Raw genomic sequence first — 24422 nt, forward strand, 5'->3', positions numbered from 1 at the left:
GGGTTTTGTGTAAAACAAACATATGAAACTGTAATCAATATCTGAGAAAATATGCCTGTACTCAGGGACTTCAATTATATAAACTTATGGGGGGACTAGTATAGAGGATTTTCACTTGACCTATTGCAAAATATTGTATCGTATAACAGCTCTTTACAACTGAGATGCAAGTTTTATTTATGTTATGCAGATGCTTGTTGGTCTTCTTCAATAACAATGCCAAGTTAAAAACAAGAGAAATGTCTAGGATATATGCAAATATATAATGCTGTCTTTGACTCTTGATTTTGTCATTTCGACGACATTGTCAGCAATCATTGTTGAGCATTTATAGTTCCGCATTAATAAACTACTCTCTGGTGTGATCCATATATACCCAATAAGGACAGTTTAAAAAAAATAAAAACATGGCAAACTGGTGTCTATTGTAAAATTTTACTTATAATATTTATTATGCACAAGGTACAGTACAAAATCATGGGTCTCTAACATGGCAGCAATCTTTTTGCCCAAATGTCCTCAGGAAACTGTCATCTGCATTTCGTCCTCTTCATGGTATCAAGGGGGTACAGCGCTGAAACACAGCAGCAGATTTAGCAAACATACAAGAAACACAAAAATGAGTGAAAAAGATTATACAAGGTCCATAAATACAGAGACAAAAAGCACGACTTTGAAAGAAACACAGAGCTAAGAAAACAGAAGTACAAAGGTCAATGATGATGATGATGATGATGATGATGATAAAGATTTAAAAAAGCTTTTTAAAAAAGCATCTGCATGATTAGGTTGCAAAAAAGAGCTATAGAACCAGAAATGAGTGTAAGGCCTAAAGGCATTGAAACATAATCCATTGGAACATATCTCTTTTTCCAAACATGTTCTGTTAATACAAACATTACTTCATTATATGAGGCAGTTTTTCAGTCAGGGATTGTACCTGGTGCACAATGATATTGCAAACAAAAGGTGCTTTTATCATTTTTGAGAATAAAGTGATGGTGAGAGAAATTTCAATATTTATAATCCTAAATCATACTGTTGCAAAGGTTAAACCATGATTTGACTACTGGAAACAAAAATGGGTTCCAGTATGAGAATATCATAAGGGGAAAGACAGCATTTATTTGTCAAAATATGCATTTTTAAGGGTCATTTGCATCCCTCAAACATTAATGCATATATTACAGCTTACTTGAGTTTCAATGGAGGACGACCAAGCAGCCACAATGAACTTCCATAATAATTTTCATCGGCCAGATCTACAGAGAATGTAGAATGAGCTTTTAGCTTGGAATTTTTAAATGGCAAAAAAAAAAAAGTTACGGGCTTCATGAATATAATTGACGCTTTGAGATTTCTCCTGATCTCTGAAAGAGTGCAAAACATTCAGAGGCACCTTTTAAAGTTTACCAGACACATACAAACATGACTAAACAGAGCAGATCATAACCCGCAAATTTGGGGGGGGATTTCTTTGACATTCGAATCTAAATGGATACCGCAATGAGGCATCTGAAGATTTGTGAACAGTATTTTGAGACAGTGGTAGAACTAGGGGAAGTACAGATAGGCCTTGTGTAACATCCATCTTATCTAAGAAGTACAAGCTCATCTTTCCTAAAAGAATCAAGACTCAAAGACATGGCACAAGCATGGAGAATGAAAGGTGATACAATCACTTCTCTAAACTTAACAAAAACTTAAAACTAAAAGTTTTTTTTTAGTTTTGACAATTTTCTGAGAAGTTAAGAAAAAAAAAAGACAGGTTTCACAAAAACAAATGCAACAAGTGCATGACTGAAATCAACCAGGTTGATGCTGGGTATGTCACACTTTGTCCTTCTTTGACAGTAGCACTTTTTTTTTATTCACAAATCAGCTGAAAAGATGTACTAGGACTCCTATTACTCATTCTCATGTAGCCACTCAGCGACACTAACAAACAGACCTGAAGAAATCATTTCAAGCACCATTTGACCCGTGGAGCATAAAGCCTGATGATGTCATTGTAATCACACAATGAAGGGTCTGCTGCTTTGGGGGGTCTGTGTTTTCTTTTTTAGAAATGATCGGACATGTTCTTCAAAAACCAAATTGGTTGGTCAATGAAATGTAAGCAAAATCTATGCATGGCAGATTTCATACGCAAGACACAGCAATATGGTTTGTGGTGCCCCATTTCAACCCCTGTGAGGTCATCCTTCTGTTTAGGATCAGAGAATGTAAACAAGTCGAGGAGGAAAATGTAAAAAAAAAAAAGCACAAAAGAGCACCAGACACTATATACCAACAAAAGGACTGTGAAGCCACAGTCCCACAGCACCAGGTCCAACCCTCTTTATGGACTTTTCCAAGAGGACTTGGGTTAAGAAGGCTTAAGAATGTTGCACATGTCCATCTTTCTCAAAAGTTGCTTTGCATTTAGCTGGGCATCGACAGAAAAAATGGCAGCTGACTTTCCCTGCAGGTCACCCGCTGAGTTTGTGTGTTCGTGAGATGGATGTCTAGCAAAATGCAGGAGAGCTCACTTTTCTCCTTCAACAGACTCATCCCATGATGATTCCTGGTCATCCTCCTCTACTTCCCCTAAGTCCTCAGTGCCATCAAATTCATCATCCACATATTCAAGCTCCTCAATCTCGCCTCGGACCACCTCCTCTTCATCTTCTTCCCCAAACCCCATCTCTCCGTAGTCCATGTCTTCATCATTATCATCATCATCATCATGATCATGATCATGATCATGATCATCACCATCATCATCATCACCATCATCATCATCACCATCATCATCGTCATCATCATCCACGACCTCAAGGTCTTCATCTTCTCCCTCATCCCCGATCACTCCTTCCACCACCTCGCCTTCATCGCTCATATCTTCCTCCTTGATGTCTTTAGAAGGGGAAGAGGGTGGCAAAACCACATTGTCCACAACCTCGTCTGTGTATGGGTCTCTTTGGGCTTGGAACGCGGGTCTGTTTGGGGCAGGAATGAAGAGCGGAGCAGCAGGCGGTAGGGCAGGCTGGGGTATCCTGCCGGATGCCGCCATATTGGAAAGTGGGGGTAGGATGCGCGCACCGGGCACATACTCTCGAATCTCGCCCGGTTCCAGAGGATCGGGGCCACACGGGTCGTGCTCGCTGCAGGACAGCTTGCCGTCCAGTTTGGATATGAACAGCATTCCCTCACGGTGCTGTTTGCAGTAGGAGTTGGGACACATCTCGCAGTAGGACGCTGCCTCCCTCCCGCACTCGTTACACTGATGCCACGGACACTCCCAGCGACCTAAAAAAATTCACACGAGGCAGATTCAATCATGATTCAACTTGAATAAAATCCTGAAAAGCTGATTCAGCCACATTCTCAGATGTAAATTTATAAATAGCTGACTAAATAGCCAATAGTGGAAGAGTTTTTCCATTATTTGGCATGACAAAAGCAAGAAAATTCCTTCTTGCTAAAGTGCTAAAAAGAATTTTGAAACATTCCACAGTTTGTAAAAAAATATTTTTTTCTTTTTGTTTAAAAGACAAAACAAATGTTAAGTCGTATTTCATCTTTAAACTGCGGCCCAGGGACCCCCGGGGTGCCACAAAGAGGTGTGTAGAAAATTAGAAAGAAAAAAAGCAGATTTTACTAAATAATATATTTTTTTATATATTAAGCATGTTAACAATTTATTAAAACATTTAAATGCTACTGTTTAATACTTCTTTCTAAAGACTGGTCATAAACCAGGAGATTAATTATGAATATTTTACTCTTGACAGCCATAGCTATAGAAATAAATTAATCTGCATACTACCTCTTTTCACAAACTAGTAATAGCATGCAGAAAATTTATGATTTTGTCATTCTGTAACACACAACCATTTGGGGTCAGTAAGATAAAAATTAAAATAAAATGAAGACTTATATTCCGCAAAGACACATTAAACTGATCAAAAATATCAGTGCTCCATTTCAAATAAATGAAATTTACTTTCATTTATCAAAGAATTTTGAAAAATATATTACGGCTTCCACAAAAATATTCAACAGCACAACATTAATAATAAAAAGAAATGTTTCTTGAGCAGCAAATTAGCATATCAGAATGATTTCTGAAGGATCATGTGACACTGAAGACTGGAGTAATGATGCTGAAAATTCAGCTTTGCATCACTGTAAATTACATTTTAAAACATATTAAACTGAAAACAGTTATTTTAACAACACCACACCACAGTAATACTGTTTTTACTGCACTATTCAACAAATCCAGCCTGGGTGAGTATAAGAGATTTCTTTCAAGAGCTTACTGACCCCAGACATTTGAACGGTAGTGTAACGTAAAGGATTTCATCTATTTTTCATCATATTTTTTCCCCAAAACATATCAACACAAGGAAGAAAAAAGGGAGCCTACCATGAATGAAAAGCATCATGATCAAACTTCAGAGCAAGGTATAATAACATAAGACAATGAAACAAGTTAAACAAGTTAGATACAAGAGACTTGTGCTGTTTGAAAATGAGTCACTCACCTGCAGGTCTCTTGGACAGATTCAAACAGTCAGCATGATAGACCTTAGGACAGCCGGGCTTCTTACAAGACACAATCTGTCCTCCATCACCACAGTAGAAACATTCATCCTCTCGCTCCTTGGTGACCGCCAACTGACTCTTCCGCTTCACAGCAACCTTCTTCTTCAGTTTCCGTGCCTTGTCGTCAGATGTGGGCTGATTCTGAAGAGAAATTTGTCACATGGATTATGATGGAATAGGTAAATAATGAAGTACAACATACAAAAAGTGCTCAACTTTGATCCTGAATATTCCTTTAAAAACAAATTTATAATAAATGCAGAATGGCATACCTTCGGTCTGACACCAAGGAATCCGCTGCAGTTAGATGCCCCACATTTACACACCGTCTTCCCGTTGCCCAGACACTCCAAATTATAGTTGAAAGTGAGTTCAACCCCTGAGAACAGCCGCCAAACCTATTAAATATGCATTCACCCACTTTCTAGTACCATATTATCTACTTCAGATTTCAACACACCTGTAGGAATGTCCTCTAACGCAAACAGTCCGACCCTGGTGTCTCCATTCACCGTCCACTTCTGTGTCTCACAGTTTGGCTGGCAGCTGTGGTTCATGAAACGAGCTTGGTTTCCTTTCGGCCCGGCATCTATGATGCGATCCTGCACGTACATGGAGAACACAGTCCGGTGTCAAGTTAAGAGGAGAATATGTTATCAGGAAGACTGAGAATCGACCCAGGTGACTGACCTTATCCAGTGTGAGCATGTAGAAGTTACAGATGTCGTTTTCCTGTGCGTGTTTGATCCTGGCTCGACACTCCTCTTCGTCAATGACCTCTCCAACATATTCATTCACAAAAGCTCCCTATTGGTGAAATGATGTAATTAAATGGGGAAGTGAGACATAATGTGCACAAATAATTAATGTAAAATAATATAACAATAATATATACATGCATATTAGTGATGCGCGGATCGCGGTAATAACACTTTTTTTTAAAACACTCTTTTTAAAACTCAATCTTTTACTTTAGTTTTCAACAACTACGTATATCTCTTCGGGGAAAACCAGGGATCAATCAAGTGCTAGGTATGCGATATGTAACGGCTGTAAAGCTCTGTATATGACTTATAAAGCATATATCCAGCCTTTGCTTGGGTTGAACAGATTTAGTGTGTGCTTGGGAAGTTGCAGTGATGGAAACAGTGACATTCGAATTTAAGTTTGAAGGGAGAGCTAGAGAATTAGAATAATTGCAATGTGACAATCATGTGCGGATGTCTAAATCAGAGAAAATCATAGGTTGGGGTGGATGTTAGGCAGATGATTTATTTTCAACAGCGGATTCGGGTGATGTCAGAGCTGATCCACGCATCTCTAATACATATACACACATTTATATTTATATGAAAAACAGTTTGGCAACAGTTCTTCTAAGCCTAATTGATTGATTGAGTGTGTAGCTTTTCATTTCTTAAACAAATATGTTGAAGACCAATAATAGCCATATTCCAGAAAGAAAAAGCCTATATTCATCAGGTTCAAATTGTGAAAGAATGGTTGGGAGGGAGCATGAAGAATCATTTTCACACATTAATTGGCACCTCTGAGTTCAGACTTTAAGTTCATTGAACTTTGGGATGTGCTGGAGGAGACTTTACAGAGTGCTTGACTCTTGCATTGTCAATACAAGATCTTGACCAAAAATGTATGCACCTCTTGATGGAAATAAATGTTGTGATGTTATTTCGATCAAGAGGTGCATAGATTTTTGGTCAATTCCCGACCCCAAGGGCAGGACGACCTGTCACTCACATAAGATTTTAAATATATCATATGTCAGTGACAGAGTGCAAGTATGTTCGTCTAAAATAATTCTGTATTTTCAGCTTCAGAATCATGAATATTTTTACCAATGTCCTGTAATGCACAGGACATTGGTAACATTGGTAAAAATATTCATGATTCTGAAGCTGAAAATACAGAATTATTTTAGACGAACATACTTGCACTCTGTCACTGACATATGATATATTTAAAATGTATGGGTTACCAGCACCAAGTCCAAGCCTATTCATTTACACCAACAATGTAATATGCCGTTTCACTTGGATATACATCACGATAGGGAAGAAAAGACTATCGCAACTTTTTTTTTTTTAAAGCAAGTAAAAAATGCCCACCTTTTTGATGTCAGACACACTGCGTAAACCCCACCCACGTGACAGTGTCCTGAAGATCTCCACCTCGGTGTATTGCCGTTTGGTGAAGCACTGGTTCTGACAACCCTCCCCTGCTGGACACACTTGAGGATGACACTCGTACAACAGCATGCGATTGATGCACTCCGAGTCGATGCCGCACGGGTTCTCGTCTGAATCTTTGCAGTTGCAGCGCGGTATCTCTGACTGATCTGCTGTGATTATTTGCACCTTCCCTATTGGTCTGTTCACCTGAGCGAAAAATCAACACAAAGAGAATTTGAGTAATATGGACTTTATGCTCATTTTTGTCATCAAGAAACTGTAGCTTTATGGAAAAGAGCTACATATATAGTTTTTAAAGAGTCTAATTTTGTGTTCCAAAGACAGAAATAACAGCATTTGGGTTAGAAACTACATAAAAGTGAGTAAATAATCAAAACTTTGATTAAATACTAAAAAGTTGTGTTAACAAATGAATTATTTAATTTAATTCATTATTGTCATTACCTTAATGTGTCTGTACGGAGGAGGTTTCTTGTCGTTCTTCCTGTCTTCTTGAAGCTGTCTCATCTCTTTCTCTGCTAGCAATTCCCTGAATCTTTCGGCTGCTTCATTTAAAGCTAAGAAAAACAAAAATGAAAATTCTTTAAACCAATTTTCTCTCAATATCGAAGGAATCTATATTTTAAATCGATCATAACATTAACAAAAAATGTCTGTATTTTACAGTTTCTTAAGGTTCACTCATAATGTTAATGTTTTTTCCCAGAAAAAAAAGCATATATATATATATATATATATATATATATATATATATATATATATATATATATATATGCAGAGAAAATTTTCTTTTTAACCTTCATTCTCTGTCTGAAATTAACCATTTGTGTCAATAAAAGGCCACTGTTATGATTGGCTAAAATCATTGCATAGGAAAAAGTATCCAAACAAACATATAATCCTCAGATACAATCCGGAACGCATTCAAAATAAAGCATCCACAGAGACACAAACAAGCTGTTTAAACAGAACTTGTCGAAGCGAACATTCTTTTACTCTTCCTTTTGTCCTGTTGTCGATAGACTCAAGTGCATAGAGTACATAAGAAATTGAATGGGCATCTGTATCCACCTTATTTTTCACGCAAGAGTGGGCGGGGCCATTTGTAAATTTAATGTGTCTGGCTTTCGGTGTCATCCGTTTCCAGTTATTTTTAGCTGTACAAAAAATCTTGTTATGCTGCTTGATATGGCAATTCACAGAAAATAGCTTACTTCTGCTTTGAAAAATAAGGTGGATATTATATCCAGTGTAGACAGTGTCAGTGATTATAATGGGTTCTTATTTGCTTTTGGCACGACGCTTGCATCCGGTGTAGAGTAGACTGATGTCAGCCGTTAAGCATCTGAATTCCTGTGGGAAATGGTGCAATGATTTAAAACAATTTGTCGATGTCTTACTTTAGAGGCAGTCATATGCAGATTTATTTGCCTGTGTGATGTCTCAGATCCCACAAAATTACCATCAAAAATACCATTAAAACAAGCTGCTTTTGGAGCATGATTACATAAATGTTTTTGGTTTTTTTAATAATGGAAGAAGTTGAAACTTGCTATTTAAATGGTACAAAGACCTCTTACTGTCAAAAGATCAAGGAAAATTTGATTTCTCATGTCATGATCTCTTTAAAATATAATCAACTGGCATGCTCACCATATGGTAGCATACAACTTTGAATATTTACACTTTTATAGTGACTTCAACTTATGTTTTCCAACTCTTTTGTAATCAGTCAAAATATCATAAGATAATAAGACCGATTTCTTCCACATTACAAAAGGATCCACGTCAAGTTTTTGTCCAAACCAATGTCATCATGTCATATATCTCTTATTGGTCCAAAATCCCTCTCCACATAGCTTTATTTTAGACATCAAATATATTCTGACTGGCTATGATGGTGAGGAATCATTAGCAGTTTCATGTTCAGTGTGGACAGACAAAACATGTGACTTAATTAGGACACTGTGTTAGATTACTGCTAGAACGTAAAACTACCTTTCTTATAGATGGCATCTGTACCCTTTCCCATTTTTTCCTTATTGTTGGCATCCCCTTCCATGTAGGGAAAACAGCGAGCCTGATATGTCCACACATAGTCTTTGGAGCCAAAGAAGTGTACAGGAAACTCCCCCACCTCATGCCTCATACGGTGGATGTTCTCAGGAACGTTTTTCGGTTGAGTCACTTCAGCAGGCCACCACCTGGCACAAAAAAATCAGTAAGTATCATCAATTTTGCACTATAATTTTTAGAGGAAAAATTAGTGAAACACAAACAAACCTGTAGCGGCCCACTTTCACCCACAGAATGTCCTTGTAATGGGGTTTCTTTCCTGCTCGACAGTCGTTACAGAACCAGCTTCCCTGGGGCATGTCAATGTTCAGACACTCACGGTGAAAGGCAGCAGGGCAAGATTCACAGCAAAGCAGACTTCCTCCTAAAGAAGTAAGGGCCCATTTGTTGACCGTTTAATCACCAGCCAGGTAAATATTGCAAGTCTTGTTAAGCACCACTGATAGAGAGAGAATAGTGAAGAGTGATGCACGTACCTTCAGAACACACAAAACACCAGCTGACGTTAATGTGTTCATGGTTTTTGCACCCTTTGCGTGGAGTGAAGTGATTGGGGCACAGGAAGCTGTTATTGGCCAACGGAACGCTGCCGGCAGCCATACAGTAGTCATTGGCATGGTAGGCCACAGGGCAGCGCACACAGCGGGTCAAACGGCCTGTGAGATCGGCAAGTTATGATCACAAACACGTCCTTTTGTTATATTTGAAACAACAGATTTTTATTTCTTTAAGTCAGCAAGTATTTCATCTTTGCATATGTAATAGCTGAATGATGGGCACCTTTGGAGATACCAGGGTTGGCGGGGTTGGTGATGTAGCAGGACAGACAGACGTGGAGGGAGCAGCGGAAGCCGCGGTTCTGAGCGATGGTGGGGGAATGTTTCAGTATGCATTCCATGTGATAAAACTTCCCACACACAGGGATCATACATCTCCTGACCTCCTTGTCAGGCTTTTTACACACAAAACATGTGTGCACACCTACAGGAAGGAAAGACACAGACAATGCAAATCAGAATTTTACAACTTTTAAAGTCACCATGAAATCAAAATGGACAATTCTCATTTTTCTGTACAGAATACATTTACATTTTACATTTATTCATTTAGCTGACGCTTTTATCCAAAGCGACTTACAATTGCTATATATGTCAGAGGTCGCACGCCTCTGGAGCAACTAGGGGTTAAGTGTCTTGCTCAGGGACACATTGGTGTCTCACAGTGGATTCGAACCCGGGTCTCTCACACCAAAGGCATGTGTCTTATCCATTGCGCCACCACCACCCCTACTGCAGTATTTATTTATTTGTTTATCCGTGCACATCATTTTTTTAAATTCATGTGCCCTCGTAAATCTTTAATCGAAATCAGTTCCCCTCCCTCTTGCAGCAACATCTCTTCTCTGATGACGTCTTTACTAGCTTGAGGGTGGGACGACCTAACCTGTCACTCACATGAGATTACAGCAATAGCAAACCACAAACATCCAACCAAATCCCGATGGTCAAAACCAAGTCCCACCCTACATTTTTCTTGTTCAAGAAACTGTTTCACTCACGCATGTCACAATATGGAAGAAAAAACTATGGCAACTTCCGTTTCATGCTGACTTTAATGTGTTCACTGTGTAATAGTTATTGAACTGAACTTTTTTTTTATGCAACTGGATTCTTGAGGACTGACTGTCTCATGAATCGATCACAATCTCATAATCTGAAGGAGTAGATTTTGGAACTGACACAAGATAGATCATGTGTTAAGTGTTGGTCACTCACCCGTCTTACACTCTTGGCAGATAAACCGGCCTTTAGGTGTCTCCGTGAGGCCAATGCACTGCAGATGGAAGGCACCACAGCACTGCCCCTCACAGAGGAGCAGTTCACCTGTCTTCTCACATACCTACACCATATAGTCCCAAAACACTTTTACACTGAACAGCTATGATCTTTTTTTTTTTTTTAAGATATACACTACCATTCAAACGTTTGGGGATGGTAAGAGCTTTAAAAATGTTTTTAATGTCTCTTATGCTCACCAAGGCTCACCATTTATTTGATATTATTTTATTTTAACAGTAACATTATAAAATATTAATGCCATTTAAAATAACGGTTTTCAATTTCAAGTTGTTAACTGTAATTTATTAAAGTTGTAAACTGCATTTTCAGCTGCCAATCCATTACTCCAGTCTTCATTGTCATGATACTCAAGAAATCATTATCATATGCTGATTTGGTGATCACAAATATGGTGTCTTTTGTAAGGATCTTTGATGAATAGAAAAAAATAGGCTTTGTTTCAAAGACAGGGCTTAGATTAAGCCAGGATTAGGTCTTAGTTTAATTAGCACATTTAAGTAGCTTTTATAAATGTTCCATAGAAAAAAAAACATTACTTGTGTGCATCTTGAGACAAAACAAAGGCATTGACATTTTAAGAAATGCCAGTGCAAGTTTCTTTTAGTTGAAACTGCTCATTTCTTTTAAAAAAATGTATCTTAGGGACAGCAAACTTTTGCATGGTAGTGTGTATCAATATATGACCACGCTCCTAAAGCAAAAGGACTAAAAGAGGGCAAATTATATTGCTTAAATCCAATATTATTATCTGCATTTAGCATTTGGTAATATATAATTTACCTGGCAAACATTCTCCTTCAACGACGCACCTCCACCTCTCTCCCCTGATTTTCTATTGGTCAACAGTCCTGAGAAGTCACCTGACAAAGAATCTCTGCTAGAAAAAGCACTGTCATTGAGCCCTGCTCCAAAAACCTGAAAATTAAACAAAAAGAGTTATATAGCTCTATAAATAGAGTTGACGAATCAAGTTTGAATAAAACATGGAAAAACGTATACAGGTTTGGAATGACACGAGGGCGAGTACATTTTGACATCATATTAATTTTAGGCTTGTAATAATAACCTCAGAGATCAGAGAGTCCTCGCCATCGGTGTGTGGCTCCTTTGCCTGAGGCTTTGCCGGGCTACACTGCTCTCCTTCAAGCTGGTTCTGGCAGACACTGGGTGTGTCCGGCTGGATTGGGGACGATGTTCTTATCTCATCCTCGCTTTGTGCTGCCGCTGAGGATAGAAATAGATTTCATTGCAATTTTTTCGAAAATACGATGGTGGATCACTTATAATATTCTCAATAAAATACATGGCAGAATATAGTCACGCATGAAACACAAACCTGATACAACACAAGGGCTTGATGCTGTAGGTTCAGGCTCTTCTTGTTTCTGTAAAAACAGTGTCATTGCTTGTCAGATTGTCTAAATTACAATTAATAATATTGCCATTTAAAAATTGCATTTACAATAGTAATTTAAAAATAAACGTAATTTAGATTGAATGCCTATATTACTATTAAAAACATTCGGTTTAAATGGAAAGTTCACCCAAAAATTCTGTCATAAATCACTCAACCCTCATGTCGCTCAACACGCAAATTTTCATTCGTATTCGGAACACAAATGAAGATATTTTTCTGTCCCTCCGTTAACAGCTACGCAACTACCACTTTAAATCCTCAAAAAGTTCATAAAGAGATCGTAAAATTAATCCAGATGAATCGAGCGGTTTAGTCCAAATTTTCTGAAGAGTCACGATCGCTTCATATGATGAACAGATTGAATTTAGGCTTTTATTCACATATAAACATTAATCAACGGACACATCAGTTGTGGTAAACAAAAGCTCAACAAAAGCATGTTCGCTTGACGTGCGAGAACCAATGAGGTTCATTCTCGTGTGTTACGGCAAGGACAAATGAGGATTGTTCTCGCACGTCAAGCAGATTCGGTTGAGTTTATGTTTATGTTTGCTGATCAATGTTTAAATGTGAATAAAAGCCTAAATAAAATCTGTTCATCATATATTGTGATTGAGTCTCTTCAAAGAATTTGGACTAAACCGCTCAATTCATATAGATTATAGATTCATAGATTTTAGTTTTAGATTGTTGTTATTATTAATGCTACTATTACTATTCTTACAATTATTGTATTATCATATAAGATTATCATATATCTTCCTCATCCTCCAGTTATTATTTTTACTATTATTATCATCATCATCATTATTATTATTGTCATCAATGGCAAGGCAAGGCAAGTTTATTTATATAGCACATTTCATACACAATGGCAATTCAAAGTGCTTTACATAGAAGAAATTCAAATAATAAAAAGAAATAAGAATAATTAAAACAGTTAAGAAAAATAAAATAAAATACAGTACAGTACAAACAGTTGGACGAACAGCGGCACAGTGCTCATTCAGTAAATGCATAGCTAAACAGAAGTGTTTTGAGTCTGGATTTGAATGTGACCACTGTAGGAGCACATCTGATCTCTTCTGGAAGCTGGTTCCAGCTGTGGCTGGCATAATAGCTAAAAGCGGACTCGCCATGCTTAGAGTGAACCCTTGGTATTTCTAGCTGATATGATCATAATGATCTGAGGGATCTGTTGGGTTTATATTCAGTGAGCATATCTGCAATGTATTGAGGTCCTAGGCCATTGAATGATTTATATACCAGTAATAATACTTTAAAATCAATCCTAAATCTAACTGGGAGCCAGTGTAAAGACCTGAGGACTGGTGTGATATGTTCATATTTCCTGGTTCTGCTCAGAATCCTAGCGTCAGCGTTCTGTATGAGCCGCAACTGTCTTATGGTCTTTTTGGGAAGGCCAGTGAGGAGTCCATTACAATAATCCACCCTGCTGGTGATGAAAGCATGCACAAGTTTCTCTAAGTCTTGTCTGGAAACAAAGCATCTAATTCTTGCAATATTTTTTAGATGATAGTAGTATGCTGATTTAGTTATTGCTTTGACATGACTACTGAAACTAAGGTCTGACTCTAGTGTCACACCAAGATTCCTGACTTGATTTTTAGTTGTTTGACCCCTAGAGTGAAGGTATGCGTTCACCTTGAGAACTTCATCTTTGTTTCCAAACGTAATGACTTCAGTTTTATCTTTGTTTAACTGAAGAAAGTTTTGGCACATCCAACTGTTGACTTCATCAATGCATCGGCACAGGGAGTCAATGGGGCTGTAATCGTTAGGCGATAGGGCTAAGTACAGCTGTGTGTCGTCTGCATAGCTGTGGTAAGCAATTTGGTTCTTTCTCATTATTTGGCTCATTGGGAGCATATACAGGTTGAACAGGAGTGGCGCAAGAATTGAGCCTTGAGGGACTCCGCATGTCATGGATGTCCACTCAGACTTATGGTCTCCTATACTCACATAATAACCTCTCCCATCTAAGTATGACCTGAACCATTTTAGGACTATCCCAGAAAGCCCCACCCAGTTTTCCAGCCTGTCAAGAAGTATGTTATGATCGACAGTGTCAAATGCAGCACTGAGGTCGAGTAGTACCAGCACTGATAATTTCTGAATCAGTATTTAAGCGAATATCGTTTATTATCTTTACGAGTGCTGTCTCTGTGCTGTGATGCGGTCGGAAACCAGATTGAAAATTGTCAAAGTATCCATTCGAGCATAAGAATTTGTTCAGCTGGTTGAAGACAACTTTTCCAATGATCTTGCCTATGAAAGGAAGATTTGAGATCGGTCTATAGTTGCTTAATATGGTCTTATCCAGATTGCTCTTTTTCAGGAGGGGCTTGACAACTGCAGTTTTCAGGGAGTTTGGAAAATTCCCAGAGAGAAGTAAGGCATTTACCACTTCTAGAAGATCTGCTTCTAAACTGTTTAACACACTTTTGAAAAAAGATGTGGGAAGTGTGTCAAGGGTGCATGTTGATGTTTTAAGGTGCTGTACGGTTTCTTCCAAAATTTTGCCATCAATTTCTTTGAAATCAGACAAAGTTACTACTTTCTCAGGTGGTCTGATCTGTCTGACCCCAGCGCAACTCAAGGATGTGCTGATCACCTTTCTTATATTATTGATTTTCTCAGAGAAGAAAGAAGCAAACTCACTGCACTTGCTGTTTGAGAGCATTTCACTGGGAATCTGGCTTGGGGGGTTTGTCAGTCTCTCTACAGTAGCAAAAAGAGTGCGCGTGTTGCTTAAATTGCAGTTTATAATATTTGAGAAGAAAGTCTGTCTAGCTTTGCCTAGCTCCATATTGAAAGCATGAAGGCCGTCTTTGTAGATGTTATAATGGACTACAAGTTTTGTCTTCCGCCACATGCGCTCTGTTTTTCTGCATTGTCTTTTCATATTTTGCACTGCTGTTGAGTTTCTCCAAGGTGCTTTTTGTCTGCCACTCTTCTTCCTGACTTTCACAGGAGCAATATCATCAATTGCACTTTTAACTTTTGAGTTAAAAGAATCAAGGAGAAAATCAACAGAGTCAGCAGATATGCTTGGTGTTAAGGATATAGCCTTCATAAATAGTACACTAGTGTTCTCATTTAAGCATCTCTTCTTGACAGACACAGATCTAGCTTCAATGGCAGGAGAGATCAATATATCAAAGAAAATACAGAAATGATCAGACAGTGCTACATCCTTAACAACAATCGATGAAATGTTTAGACCCTTACTGATAAGTAAATCTAGAGTGTGTCCGCGATTGTGTGTGGGTCCATGTACATGCTGAGTCAGATCAAAAGTTTTTAAAACAGTTTTGATTTCTTTTGCCATAATTGGTTTCTGCATTATCTATGTGAATGTTAATTCAAAGTGTTTTTATTTATTATTTATTTATTTATATTACGTCTGTTGTACATCTGTAAGATGTTCCTATGTTAAGATACTTCCACTCACACACCCAGTTACACTTGCACACTAGCACACACTCCATGTTGGCTGTTGTTATGTATGTTTTGTTGGCCTTGGTGTTTTTTGTTGTATCTGTCACCTGTAAGTATTGGTTTGCATAATAAATTTAAAAAATATATAATTTTTTATAAAAACAACATGAGGGGTGAGTAATTACTGGCAGACTTTTCATTTTTGGAACCCTTTAAAGCCCATCCCAAAACATTACCTGCAAATCTTTGACACCTGAGTCGTCTTGGCTGTTATCGTGTTGTTTACTCTCCTTATTTGGCAGAGATAAAAGAAAAACAATGCAAAAGATCCCAAAATATGTTTAAAAAAATGCACAAATCATACAGAGACCACAAATTCAGCACTCACCCCTTTCTTTGGGACCTTTACAGAATCCACCTCAAAGGTGCAGTCTAGAATTTTATGCACAGGCTTACGTGGCCTCTTTCTATCTGAGGATGCTGCAAGAGCAATATAAAGTATGTTTATACATAGAGCTGAGTTAAAAGTGAAGTAAGGTGTCTTAGACTACACATTCTTACCAGATTTCTTCTCACACGACTCTCTGTCTAACGTTGTGCCTTCACAGGATGGCGATAACGGTAAAGGTGGAGCGAGACCATCTGGCTGTTGTTTCTGCTCATCTGGTTGTTGTTTCTGCTCATCTGGTGTGGCCTGCTCAGAGGGTTTTTCAGGTTCGATCTGTTCTGATGCAGGCTGTGCAGCATTAGTGTTGGTGATCCAAGATCCCTTCAGGAAAGGTATGAAATAACATTATTCATATACAGCAATAGAGTTTGCACACTTCAGGAATACCTCACCCAAAATTTTATTATGCCATCATTTTGACATTTTTCATTTAATATTTTAAATTGCACTCTACCCATCTTCCTAACTCTCAAATCTCATTTGCAAACTTGACACCTCGGGTTGCAGGTTGCACCACACAAGTCAATGACACCAAACATCATTGCCTCTAGCATGCATTCAAATTATTTTTCATTTTTTTCATTTTTGAGGCTTGATAGCTATTGTATCCATTTACTTGTACGGAGAAGAGAAGCATATTAAAACCTCTAAAAATATATTTTTGTGTCTGTGGAAAAAGTAAAATATCATTTTAAATTACATGAGGGCGAGTATGAAGACACAACATTCATTTTTTGGGTGAACTATCCCTTTAAATACCAAAAACAGATCAATGTATGTAGGTTGAAGTCCATTGGGTCAACAGAAAACAGTGTAAAGTGTTGTAGAATTAGCTTACCGTTTTACAGGCTTCAGGGGTTTTCTTTGTTTTCTTCTTTGTGGAAAACAGTTGATCATATTCCTCACTCCATTCAATCAGCCTCTTGCTTGGTTTTCTAAGTCTTTTGTTTTCTGAGAACAGAATAATTCATTGAATTTAACATAAATCATTTATGAGATTTTTTACTTTTTGAGACTTAATATTTCAGGATTTACCTGAAGCATCTTTTTTATCAGGGTTATCAGAATGAGCAGTTTCTTGAATACTGTCTTTGAAGACTCCATTTATCTCTGTGGACACCTTCACTACATCTTGATTCAAACAAACCAATTCGTTTTTTGGCTTGGCGCTTTTCCCAATGCCAGACTGAAACGTCTGCCATCGCTTTTTAGGAGCAACCTTGGAGATGGGGCCCTTGCCACAGACATCAGGAACAGCATCATTGTGAGAGTTGGAAAGTTCCCCTAACAGAGGCAAACCCTTTTCAAGTGTAGGCAAACCCTTTTCAAGTGTATCCAAACCTATTGATGAGTTCAGCTTCTTTAGTGGAGATCCTAAACTGTTCCCATCATCGTGTTTTTGCGTCTCTTTTTTCACCACTGATTTTGGCTTGGCCTTGCTCTGTTTTGAGCTGTTTGGCGATGACGTCTTTCCCTGCTGGCTGTTCTTATCCGCAACCGCCTTCCAGTCCTTTTCACAAAGCACCTGATTCGTTGAGTCTTCTCCAGGTGGGATGAGAGAAGGTTCTTCCCTGATGAGAGAGGATGGAGATGTGGGAGGGAGAGTTAAAGGTTTCCCTTCCTTCTCCCGGCTATCGTGCATGTCCTTCAGGAGCATTAGGAAAGTGCTGAATTTGTAGTTTGAATCCGCGCGGAGCGAAGGTTCTCCTGAACTGCATTCCTCTTTGACAAGAGACCTGAAAGAAAGCTCCTTCATATCCTGGGGAGCATCCATGGGAGAGACAGAGGGAGACGGGAAGGACGAAGATGATGTGTCCGAGAACATGCTTTCGTTTTTTATTTTTGTGGAATTGAGGGAGGATTCAGTCACCTCTGACTTGGGTCCTTTATGTTGAGTTCCATTATGAGCACCATTTTTCTCATTTCGGATTCTGGTAAACTTAATAAGAGTTGGGTTTGGGGGTGTGTGGGAGATGGAGGCATCTGTGGACTCTTCACTGGCCTCCGTTTTTACCTCCCATTGTTGTTTTAACAACTCAGAACGGTCAATAGGGGACGAGCACTTGAGAATCTCTGAGCATTCATCGCCAGCACGTGGTGAGCGAGACTTTGGCTCCTGGCTTAAGTCTTTCTCCTCGGTTTCTTCGCTGGCGGCAAGTGCTCTAGACATTAAGCCACTGCTGGCAGGCAAATAGAAGGAGTGCATGGCGAAAGACCCATCTGACGACCCTGGGGAACTGCTTTCCTTCTGTTTGGAGTTCGTAGCCCTAAGTCTTTTTTCTTTGGGCGTTGACTTCTTTAGCTTACTGTTTGTTGTGCATTTTATACTAGACTCTGTTTTCTTCACCGGCTTGTTCGCAATGGCTTTTTTCGTCTTTTTACTTGGCTGTACTTTTTTAGGTTTAGTGCTTGATTCTTTTGCCACCTCTACCTGCAGTAATTCCTCTGAGCGTTTGGGGCACAGAATCCTCGGGACAGAGTCAATATCTGAATACGGACTATCTAGGGGGTCTGATTTGTGCCGTTCAGCAGCTGTGGAAGGTTTGTAGCTGTCCAATGATGGGTTTGATTTTGATTTAGATGATAAAGAGCACTCATTTAGTTTCACAGGAGATTTTACAGTTGAGCTATTCTTTTTAGTTGCTTTCTTTTTGCTTCCAGTGACAGGTTTTCCTCTGTTCTTAACGGATGCATCAAGTCCATTGGACAAAAGTGAGCTTGATGATGTGGACTGTCTATTAGACGTTGGACAAGTGGGACTTTTCGGTGCCTTTTCTTCTGTAATAGGCATGTGCACACCACGAATTAAAGACAATGAAGGTTCACTATTTAACCATTTGGTCAGTGCTGCCTCTGCCTCCAAGACACTAGCTTTCCATGATGGCATTAGACGCTTGGGAACCTGTAGAACGAACAAAACTTGTAAACTTTCTATCAAAAGCATTGATGTCATTTAATGATAATCATTCATTGTTCAAAATATAATAGCATAAAAAGTTGCAACACTTTACCGTGTATTTGTAATCTTTGTCCTTCTGTCTTCCTCTCCGTCTCAAAACCGGGAGTTTTTCAAACTGATAGCCTCCTTCAAAAGGAAAAGTGGCTTTTGCCGGAACCCAAGCCTGATCTATGATCTCCCCAAACATCCTGACAAAATAGAGGCGGCATGGCCGACGACTGGGATCTGCAAGAACATGTCATCATTCTGTGACAATATGACAACAATGGGTTCTGAGAAACGTTAACCTAGATGGATGTTTTGGTTTCAGTGGTAATAACGCTAAATATTCCGTTGCATGCCAATTAGAAATATAAATTAGTACATAACCATTTACTTTCTTGAACAGTGGAAATAAAATAACATTTACACTTTTTATTGACTGTCTTACAACATACTTGTGGAATAAATTCTATTGTTTTAATGATATAGACAAATGGTCTGCAGAAAGTCTAAATTAAAGGATAAAAAGTGCTAATACTTTATTTTAAGGTGACGCACACATTACATGTACTTAAATAATGCATAATTATAAGTAACTAAACCTAAAGGCCCGGGTATTCTTAACTTTCCGCATTCCGCTCCGTCTTCAAAGTATTTGGCAGTGAGTGCGGAAAGACACGTTCGACGCATGCGTACTACTATCTAGTGGACTTTGTTTTCAAATGTTCAAGTCACTCGCACATGAGCTGTTGTACACGCATCGTCTGTGCAGACACAAAAATTAGGCTGCATGCGGACAATGTGTGCGGACCCTCCTGATGATGAAAATGATGTCACGTGGACAATGCGAGAACCATCTCGGAACGCGGAGGGCCGAAATATACTTTGGGCTTAAACCAAAGTAAACTTATCCCTATAGTAAGAGCATGTAGTTCATTAATATTACTCTGTACTTATTTGTGTTATTACACTGGAACAACTTCTCAAGATAAAGTATAAACAAATACAATACATATATCATGTCAATAACATGTCCCGTCATCACAATGTCACATCAGATGAAAGGATATAAACAAATTAGGCATCCACTATGAATAGTCTTACAAAAGGATATGCTTACAAAATAAATCACCTTTCATTTTGGTGTGGCCTTTAATCTGTGGGTCAGTGGTTACATGACAGGGCCACCAGGGTCTGCGGTTGAATTTGGCCCACACAACATCTCCATCAGAGTACTTTACACCAGGGAGCTGCTTCTTCTTTGGGCTGTTGGACTTTGGGTTAAAATAAAAAAATAAAAATTTCAATCATCATTCATTAAACATCAATCACATGAGACAAGGCTGCTTAAATTGTTTGTTTAGGCTACTCTTTTAGCATTTCCGATACTCTCACCTTTGAAAAAGAGCCGTTTGTGGGTGACAACTTAACTGCAACCCACACGAATGAGTAAAATACAGGTCTAGTGTATACTCGGCCTTTGTCCTTACTGTGACAAAGATCGTGGCCAAATAAAGTTAAAAAGAAATATCAGCCAACAAGCACTTGGAGTACACCTCTGCTTCGCTGGAGAAAAAATGAAGTTGATCTACTAGTCAACAATTCAATGCAATTTTGTGGTTCAGCTGTGTTCAGCTTAAGGGAAGGTAATACAAATGACTTCTGTCTATGACAACTTGCAATTTAAAAACAACTGGGCAATACCAACTATAAATAAACATACCTCAGCCTACAAGTAGCAAATGTGTTGCTGATTTTTGCTGTGTTGTCAAGTTACATATAGTCAGTATAGAATTGAAAAAATAATTAATAATAATTGAAAAAATAATTGTTTTCAAACAAGTTACCTACACACTCCTGAACTGAAGTTCACTGTGTGCTACTGGTCAAAAATTCACACTATTGGTTCAGCCAATGTTGCAGTGGCAAAGCAATGTCTGATAGAGCCATTGTCAACACTTTTAAACATTTTAATGATAGACTAACAAATTGGATAATTACATTTTTGAAATTATCGGCATTAGCCTGTTACTGTGGTTAATTGACATACGTTTTTCTGCCTGGTGTCAGTTTAAAAATGTACTGGGATTTGTTATACTGCACTTTGGGTTTTCTGAAATATTTGTGTCAATCGTGTGCAAATTAAGTTTAATTCAATTTAAATAAGTAATGCATACAGAAGGGTCCAAAACTACCAGTGGAATTGTTTCTGTTCAGCATTTTTCTGATTGCATACAATTAATTTTTTTGTCAATTATAAACTAACTTTATTATGGTTTAATAACAGCAGAACTCAAGCTGCCCCACACATTTGTGTAAAACCTGATGATCATGTTCTTCAGCATGATTTGAAAATGTCATAATATTTCTTTGAATTTAATGTTTATTTCAAGGTTTAAATATAAAATATTTTGTGTGGTTTCAGACCTTTGGATCCCACTATGTGTGCATGAATACGTATAAATATACACTACATATAATTTAGGGGTGCACCAAAATTTCGGATATTCAATGTCCACAAACTCGTAAATGTAGAGAAGGGCATTTTGCTAAATATCTGCACTACATGTTAATTTCATTTTGACTAGTGATGTCTTCATTATTTAATATATGTTTGAATAAATCTGTCATGAAATAGGTTATTAGTTTACTGCCGTTTAAATGTTTATATTTCACCAAGAACCTGAGAAGCAATTCTGTTATAACTGCCTAATGTGCAATTTAAATGTTTTTACAACTGAGTTTTAGCTACGGCTTCGGCTGCGGCTGCATCCTGAATTTTCGGTTTTGGCCGAGGATTTTCATTTCGGTGCATCCCTTTGGTGCATATATTTTTAAATGGATTTCCTTTTACTAAACAACAGCATGATCTTAAGTGGAAACTCTTTAACAAAATATCTCTGTTGTACACCTGTTAGGGCAAAACCACAATCAAGACAACAAAACAAGTCAGCTGAATATAAAAACATCTTACAGGATTTGAATGGGAGTCACTAGGTGAATTTGGTCTTTTAGAGAGACCAGAGTTAAATATTGAAGCGCTGTTCCCAGTGCTGGGTAGATCACAGTCACTGTCTGAATAATCATCCATACTATCAAAATCCTCCATCATGACCTCAACAGGCAAATGAGAGGGACTAGCAGGAGGGTCAGACTTCACTGTATTTTTAGCAACAAGGTTACAACTTCCATGTTTGTTTGTACTTAGGTCCAGCCTGTGGCTGCTTTGAGACTTTGTATTTGCCAGATTTCGTTTCTGGCATTTCTTTGACGTGTCTTTAAACTTTGACACCGCTTCTACCCCACCATCCTCGTCATTATCCTTGCTGTCCCCACTGTCAAACAGTGTTGACTCAAAATGCAAAAATCCATTTGGGATGGATGGAAAGTGTTCCAAGCTATCAGAGCTTACTGGTGAGAAACCATTTTTATCCAGATCCTGAATAGTAGTCCTGTCAGTGTTTCCTTGCGAATTGGACGTGTGGTAAAGGCCTATTTCGAACTCACTGCCACCGATGGGATTGTGCATGAGCAGTTTATTTCGCCCGTGAAAATCCTTGTCCTGCAAACTCATGTCCGCATGGTTCACCATAGTGGTCAGGTCCTGAAGTCTCCTCAGCGGGCTGTAGTTGGAGGTGGATTCTCTCTGATTGTACGCGAACGGCGATGCGGAGAGCTTGTAGCCAGAGTTCAAGAAATGCATGGCAGACCCCTGGTCCCCCTGTCGCTTTGTGCTCTGGTGTCCACAGGAGCTGATGCGGCTATCAAGTGCCTTGGACTCCTGTGGATTGCCACGACACTCCGAGCCATCCCTGCCAGCCACTTTGTAGGACTGATTCATGTTGTCATGGCTCCATCCTGCAACAAAATAAACAGGAAAAAGCTTTTAGAAGATGTTTTTAAGTTAAATAACCCGTAGAATTATAACTCTGGGTTTTCTGAACTTCTAATGTGTTTGTTGCAACTGGCTGCAGAACACTATTGAGTTGTGCATTAAAACAAATGTTTAAAAACAATTAAGCACCAAACCAGATGATTCCACATTAATGACATTTCTTAAAACACTGTAATATTGCAAAACACCAGCAAGCACATGCAATATCCCTGCTGAAAATACAGCTGAAGCTGTTAGCTGGAGCGAGTTGGACCACCTCAGACCAGCAATAAACCAGATGCAAGTTTAAGGCGGTCAAAATGGTTAATTGGAGCATGGTAGCCGGTCGACCTGCTACTGACAATCTTACACCGGATAGAAACCAGCTATCATGTTCCAAAACACAGCTAGCATCTTAAAGTGGATTTTGTAACAGGGTCGCTACTCGGGTTTAAGCCGCAACCCTAGTAGGCCGTCTTGTCAAGAATCCATCAAGACAAAGATAAGAAAGCTTGAAAAACTCAACATGAATCGCTATGTCGAAGACACTTTGATATGCCCATACTGGACTGTTCAAAGATGACCTCTGCCGCGAATTCAGTGTGAAAACGCTGGTAAAGTATGTATGTTACATTATCATCATGTGCATCAACAGTTCCCATACAGCCGTACAGCAGTAAAGTCACCCACGACGGTAAGATAAAAAAACGCAACAAATATAGAAGGTACAGGAGAGAAATCGCCGGTTTCTTACCATTTACGACTCGGTCACGACAAAATCACTGGAAAGCCCTTCAAATTCGAGCATGTAGCGTTACTTTTGGTCAATTTGTGAAAGCGGATCTGCAAAATCCCAGCAGCATTTGCACCAGTAGGCCCGGCCTCGGCACTCATTTCTATCCAACATAAAAAATGGAGATGAATAAATAAACAAGGCTAAAACTGAGCGCCTGTCACTTTCCCCCGAAGCACCAAGTCAATACATCGAAAGCACGTTTTTCAGCGGCCACGATTTCTATTGAAATACATGATTGTTTGCCCCGCTCGCCGAGTGCCCCTGGTTGTATGTGTGTGTGTGTGTTAAAACAAGCCCTGACTGACTGCCTGTGTATGTGTGTGTGCTGGTGAGAGCGACCAATCGGCAGAGCACACCCAACCCCCAGTATACATTCACATCCACTTAACCCGATTCACTATTTCCCTGGTACATCTCTCTCACACGAAGTAAATGCATGTGGACAACGTGCACGCAAACGCAAGTTCAACTTTGTCCAAAAAGCGTTATGCATACAGTCACAGTCGAAGCGGTGCTTGTTGGGTGCATGAAACGATACAACAGTGAGCATTTGCTTTTTAACCCTCACGCCATTTGTTTCCTTGAGCTAACAAAGGCGTAACTTCCTCCATTTTAGAGAGACGGTCCGTGCTTTGCAAGGTAGCCGAGCACACGAAGTTGTATGAGGAGAAAACACAATTTATTGGTCTCGATTAAAATACACAAGCTCCAGCATGCTTCATTTTCTAAGTTTTCTTTGCGCATTT

General features: G+C 38.8%; 1 protein-coding gene and 1 long non-coding RNA gene across 2 annotated transcripts; one reads left to right on the plus strand and one right to left on the minus strand.

Moving 5' to 3' along the window:
* Positions 1–421: 421 nt before the first annotated feature.
* On the minus strand, positions 422–24422 carry nsd1a (nuclear receptor binding SET domain protein 1a). The gene is made up of 24 exons (XM_082178512.1): positions 23635–24422; positions 21981–22864; positions 20139–20280; positions 19077–19249; positions 17101–18967; positions 16904–17016; positions 16179–16386; positions 16006–16097; positions 15854–15907; positions 12075–12123; positions 11805–11962; positions 11519–11653; positions 10655–10778; positions 9660–9860; positions 9356–9535; positions 9087–9243; positions 8802–9007; positions 7248–7360; positions 6720–6989; positions 5284–5400; positions 5054–5195; positions 4866–4972; positions 4533–4734; positions 422–3291 (listed from the first exon to the last, which is right to left on the minus strand). The coding sequence occupies exons 2-24, from the start codon at positions 22845–22847 to the stop codon at positions 2528–2530; spliced, it is 6441 nt and encodes a 2146-aa protein (XP_082034638.1). The 5' UTR covers positions 22848–22864; positions 23635–24422; the 3' UTR covers positions 422–2527.
* Positions 13586–15764, plus strand: LOC309505190. Its single transcript, XR_014208360.1, has 2 exons — positions 13586–13710; positions 13743–15764. It is a non-coding gene; the product is annotated as an uncharacterized lncRNA (long non-coding RNA).

This window comes from Leuciscus leuciscus (assembly GCF_965113295.1).
Source record: "Leuciscus leuciscus genome assembly, chromosome: 8".
Taxonomy (NCBI): domain Eukaryota; kingdom Metazoa; phylum Chordata; class Actinopteri; order Cypriniformes; family Leuciscidae; genus Leuciscus; species Leuciscus leuciscus.